At 31.0% G+C, this 5852-nt stretch overlaps 1 protein-coding gene across 1 annotated transcript; it reads left to right on the top strand.

Annotated features, from left to right (window-relative positions):
• The first annotated feature begins 277 nt into the window (after nucleotides 1–277).
• LOC124943629 (cytochrome P450 71B10-like) lies at nucleotides 278–2305 on the top strand. The gene is made up of 2 exons (XM_047484109.1): nucleotides 278–1171; nucleotides 1691–2305. Exons 1-2 carry the CDS (start codon nucleotides 278–280, stop codon nucleotides 2303–2305), a joined length of 1509 nt encoding a protein of 502 aa, XP_047340065.1.
• Nucleotides 2306–5852: the final 3547 nt, after the last annotated feature.

Raw genomic sequence — 5852 nt, 5'->3', positions numbered from 1 at the left:
ATTTTTTCAGATATAAAAATTAAAATTAGAAAATTATAACAAAATGATTTGTTTAAAAAATTAATAAGAAGAATAAATATTAAAATTTTAATTTCAAAATAAGGAGTGAAATTGAAAATTATAATTTTATTTATAATTGTTAATCTTAAATACTCTATAATAAATATAAGAATTGAAATTCAACTTTAAAATTTTGATTATAGTTTATATTACCAAACAAACCTTTTGATGGCTATAAAATGAATGCATGTCTCAATTAGTTAGTAGACAACTCGATATGGACATCTTCTCTTCATACATTATCGCAGCTTCTTTCCTCATCATAGTTTCAATTTCTTGGACTCTTTTAAGAGACAAGAAAAAACATGTGGGTCGTCATCCACCGTCCCCTGCAAGACTTCCGTTCATTGGAAACTTGCATCAACTCGGTTCTCTTCCCCATCAATCCCTGGCGAAGCTTGCCATGAAAAACGGTCCGGTTATGCTGTTGAAACTAGGTCAAATCCCTACTCTGGTCGTGTCCACAGCCGAGATGGCGGAACAAGTTCTAAAGACTCATGACATTGATTGTTGTAGTAGGGCGCCTTCGTATGGTCCTAAAATATTGAGCTACAATTTGTTGGACATATCATTTGTTCCTTACAACGATTATTGGCGAGAGATGCGGAAGTTATGTGTCTTGGAGCTCTTTAGCATGAAAAGAGTCAACTCATTCACATCCCTAAGAGAGTTGGAAGTCAAGCATATCATCGAAGATCTCTCCGCGAATTATTTGAATCGTGAAGTAGACATGGGTGAGAAGGTATTTTCCTTGCTCAACAACATCTTGTGTAAGATTGCGTTTGGAAAGAGATATGAGGGGAAACAATTTGGCAACAAGAAGTTTGAGGTTGCTATACATGATGCTATTGACTTGTTGAGTTGCTTTTGGGTGACGGATTTCTTTCCTAGGTTCGGTTGGATCATTGATACTTTGACGGGAAAATATTTTAGGCTCAAGAAGTGGGCATCGGATTTCGATGCCTTTTTAACGAGGGTCATTGACGAGCATCTTGATCCTTCTAGATTGAAACTCGAGAAAGATGATATCGTCGACATATTGCTTAAATTATATAAGGATGATAAAACTTCGTTTAGTTTCTCCTTGGATCATGTCAAGGCTATGCTTTTTGTAAGTTCACTCATTCTTACATTATTAATTTTATTTGTTAGAGGGCATCTATAGATTCATGCATATGTTGAGTTAGACTATTTTAATATTTTTGACTTTCTTTATTTTACCCTTTTGATCCAATTAATTATTTTGTACTTTTTATGCTCATTTGAATGTTTGACTATTGTTTCATTTGATCTTTGAGTTTTTAAAAATATTTTTGGACTTTTTAAAAAAGGAATTATGTTTAATAATAATAAAAATTTATTTGAGTTTTTTTTTTAAATAAATTATTAAAATATCTTTTTGTATTTAAAATTTAAATTTAATAAAAGTAAAGTAAAAATATTTTAGTATTTTATTGATAAATTATGTGATTTGATAATTAATATATAAAGATATTAGTTTTATCCAAAATTAAACCAACTATAAATGACTATAATTGGTTATCATGATAAGATTAATATCATTCCATATATATGTTATCATGATAAGATTAATATCATTACATATAAATATATGTTATGTAATTTTCAGGATGTATTTTTCGGAGGAATAGACACCTCTTCCAACACAATAGTGTGGGCTATGACAGAACTAATGAAAAATCCAAGAGTAATGAAAAAGCTCCAATTTGAGATTCGAGCTCTAGTGGGTAAAAACAGTATGGTTGGACTAGAAGATTTGGAAAAACTTAACTATTTAAAAATGGTGGTGAAGGAAACTTTCAGGCTTCATCCCCCATCGACTTTACTAATCCCTAGGGAGTGCGTTAGGCATTGCAAGATTGGTGGCTACGATGTATACCCCAAAACAATGATATTTGTTAATGTTTGGGCAATAGGTCGTGACCCTAAGATATGGGATAGGCCAGAAGAGTTCTATCCCGAAAGGTTTGATGGGGGCGAGGTTGATTTTAAGGGTCGACACTTTGAGTTGATCCCGTTTGGTAGTGGTAGGAGGATCTGTCCTGCCATAGCAATGGGCAACACCAACATTGAGCTTGGTTTAGCAAACTTATTGCATTCTTTTGATTGGGAGTTACCTCAAGGGATGATAATTGAAGACATTAGCCTTGAAGAAGAAACTGGTCTTACAGTCCACAAGAAGTTACCTTTGCATCTCGTGCCCATCAAACATAGGTGGGAGTAATTGATTGTAACTTTTTAGTTTTTTGAAACATTACATAAAAGTTAGTTCTTGATGTGACCAAGACTTTTCAATGTTACAATTATTAATTATTTGCAACAAATATGCTTGAAGTGAATGTTTTGTATAGGGTGAATTTGAAATAGCTCACTACTCAAAAAACAATTGATGATGAAAAATCAGAAAACTTGAATTCACAAATATACTATTACAAATAAATAAATTGAATAAAGTGAAACGAAACAAAATAACTTAATGATAAGGCTGGTCGAATGTTATCGAACTAGCTTCTCTAGTCGTCTCAATCTTTTGTTTATGTTTATCATATGAGATAAAAATTGATAGGAGAAGTATTATTGAACCTTATTCTTTCCTTATAAGAATTTCGTATTGAAGATTATCATATGTGATTATCTTGTTGGATACAAGTGTACAACAAATTCAATTCAGTATTCATTACACTTCAGATTTATTTGTATATTAATGATTATCAACAGAAAATAATGTAAAATGCAGTATTATGTGAACCATAATATAAATCAGTAAAATTCAAAAAACAATCAGAAAAATAATTATCTTAATGCAATTTTTAGATTTTGTTAGTGTTTGAAATTGTTGAATATTAATCTCTTTTACATAATTTTTTTAAACTGTCAAATCAATCGTTTCAATTTCAATGTAAGTGGGTGTAAGCAAAACCGAAAAAACCGAACCAAACTGAACCGATGAAAAATTGACCGAAATAATTATAAACCGACCGAACCGAGTTCTGGCCGGTTCATAATTTTCTGTACCGACATTGGCCGGATCGGTTGACGATTTATATAATAAAAAACCGACCGTATATATACGTGTTTTTGATATATTTATAAATATATGTCCTTCTAGTCTAGTGGTAAATGATGAATTTAAGGTGTTTTTTTATTTAGGATTTGAATCTGGTCACACATAACTATTATTTTGTATATTTAATGTCTTTTTTCTTACTTAAACTCAAAATTATTTAATTAATATTCTAATATTTTTTTTAAGTTAAATAGTTGTTTTATTATATAATTTTATTAAAGAATTCAACTAATTTTCTATTATTTTAGTTTAGTTTATATATATATATAAATATAAAAACTAAACTAAAAGAATAGAAAATTATAAATAATTATTTTTTATAAAATTCAATTAATTTTTTTGTTCTTTAATTTATTATATTATATTTATTATTTTTTTCAACGATTAAACTTACAAGCCGATTGAACCGATTTTATAATTGACCAAACCGAATCGAATTTTAACCGCCAACCGACGGAGGAAGATTTTGAAAAACCGATATCAACAATTAGAATGACGGTAAAAAACCCGACCGAACCGAACTGCTTACACCCCTAATATCAATTAGGGGTAATAATGACGCTTTAATTGCCATTGAACATATATATGAATGGAATTTAATCATCAATAAAAATTCATTGATCGGTAATTCATTAAATGGTAACTACATTTAATATATATATATATATATATATATAAATTATTGATAAAAAATATATTTTTTTTATATGATTAGTGAGAATATATATATTCTTTAAAATCAAATTTTGAATATTTTAAAATTAGAATCATGTCTTAAACATATGCGGGGAAGCTCGAGGTTCGATGCGTTTCAACATTAGTTTGAATGTTAAGCATCTTTTAAAATGAAACATTTAATTTTTAAAAGATTTTGACAATACTTGGAGCGGAAGAAATTAATCATGTAAAAATAATTAATCATTTGTTCAATTTTTTAATAATCTAGGGAGTTTGTTAGATAAAATTGACCGGTTAATAAGAACTTAACAAAACAAACTTATTGTGCAGGAACGGTTAAGAACTACAACCGGTCAAGTAATCAAACCGGCTAGAAAAAGCAAATGACAAATCCAAAACCTGAAGATATCCGGTTGAACTGAACAACCTGCTAACATGATCAGTTGGAATGAAGTATTCAATCCAAATCCAAAGAACAAATCCAACGAGAAGACTATTTAGAGAAAGAAGTCAAAGATATCAAATAAAGAACAATTTACAAATTGGTGCAAACAAACACTTTGGGCATATGCAGAAGATGACATCAACGACTCAGATTGTGATATTGTCATGTTCATACAAGTCTGATGTTATGCTGCAGGCTGCAGAAGATCGCCGGAAAAAAATTACCATTCTGGTATAAGTCAAAGGAGCAATCTCCCAGGTGCAAGCAACTGTCCAACCGACAGTTTCCATAATCAAGCAAAGACAAATCAAGTCGGTCTGCTCCATGCCTTGGAAGCCTAAACCGCATTTAAGACTATGCTGATCATCTGCTCAACCAATCAGATTCAAGGATTACCCTAAAGGTATTCGTTGAAGAAATGTGACCGTTGGCACATTTCACCTATAAAAGGAAAAGCTGAACAAGCAAGAACACAACATTTGAAACATATAGAGAGAACAAACCAAAATTACAAAGTGATCAAAAGCCATTGTCTCTCTAAGATTCAAAGCTTAAGTGTGTGTATTTGTGAAGTGTATTACAATTACTGTGAGAATTGTACGAGTGATTATCGAGTAGTAAATAAGACTCGATCGTGTATTGTGTTTGTGTATTCCTTAGTGAATATCCTTCTCGTGGTTTGAGAAAGAAGGGGTGACGTAGGAGTTTTATCTCCGAACATCCATAAAAACATGTCTCGTGCTTTACTTCCTACCGGTTCTACATCTTAACCGATTCATATCATCCTAACCGCTTCACTAATCTTCAAACCGATATTCTCCAAATACCATCTTTATTCATCCTGTGTGTGTGTTGCTTCAATCTGAAACAAACCACTTCCGCACTTGAACTTGGTTCAAGGGTTTGTGACAGCTTGTGTAGTATTGAAACCGGTGTTAATTCTTAACCGGATTAATGCCAACCGTTGAGTGTTGTCATAGATTATCCTTTAGCCGGACTTCGGTCCACTATCGGCGATCTAGATCCTAACAGAGTTTAAATAACAATTTAAATTGAACTCAATTTAAATCAATTAAACATAATTAATTTAAAAATATTGTTTATTTGAAAATCAGAGTCGCCAAGTGATTTTATGAAAATCAATAAAATGATACGTGTACAAATGTATTTATACTAGAGTTTTTGAAAAGGGGGTTTATTGTCTGTTTACGCTCAAGAAAGGGCTTCCGCGCTATGTCTTTCATGCCCGCCTAAGGTCGTTTTTAAAATTTGGTAAAATAAACAAAGTCTGGTTACGATAAATTCATTTATAACACTTATTTTCTTTGATTAGTAGTTTATGAGTTCTAAATGAGGATGGGCTTATGTTGCGTAAATAATTATACAAAATTATTTGAAAGGGGTGTGTACCTGTTGCGTTGGTATCAAGTTTAACAAAATCTAAAAATGTCAAAGGAAGGTATTAAAAATTTAAAAATAAATCTCGAACGGGGCCTTATCCAAAATATTGGTTTATGAATCATCCCGAAAATATAAAAATATCATTTTCTGATCTTTCGAAATTATTTAAAAATGGGTTTG

This window comes from Impatiens glandulifera, chromosome 6 (genome assembly GCF_907164915.1).
Source record: "Impatiens glandulifera chromosome 6, dImpGla2.1, whole genome shotgun sequence".
NCBI classification, from domain to species: Eukaryota; Viridiplantae; Streptophyta; class Magnoliopsida; order Ericales; family Balsaminaceae; genus Impatiens; species Impatiens glandulifera.
The sequence above is the reverse complement of the archived record's forward strand: the minus strand, read 5'-3'. Positions and strand labels throughout refer to the sequence as shown.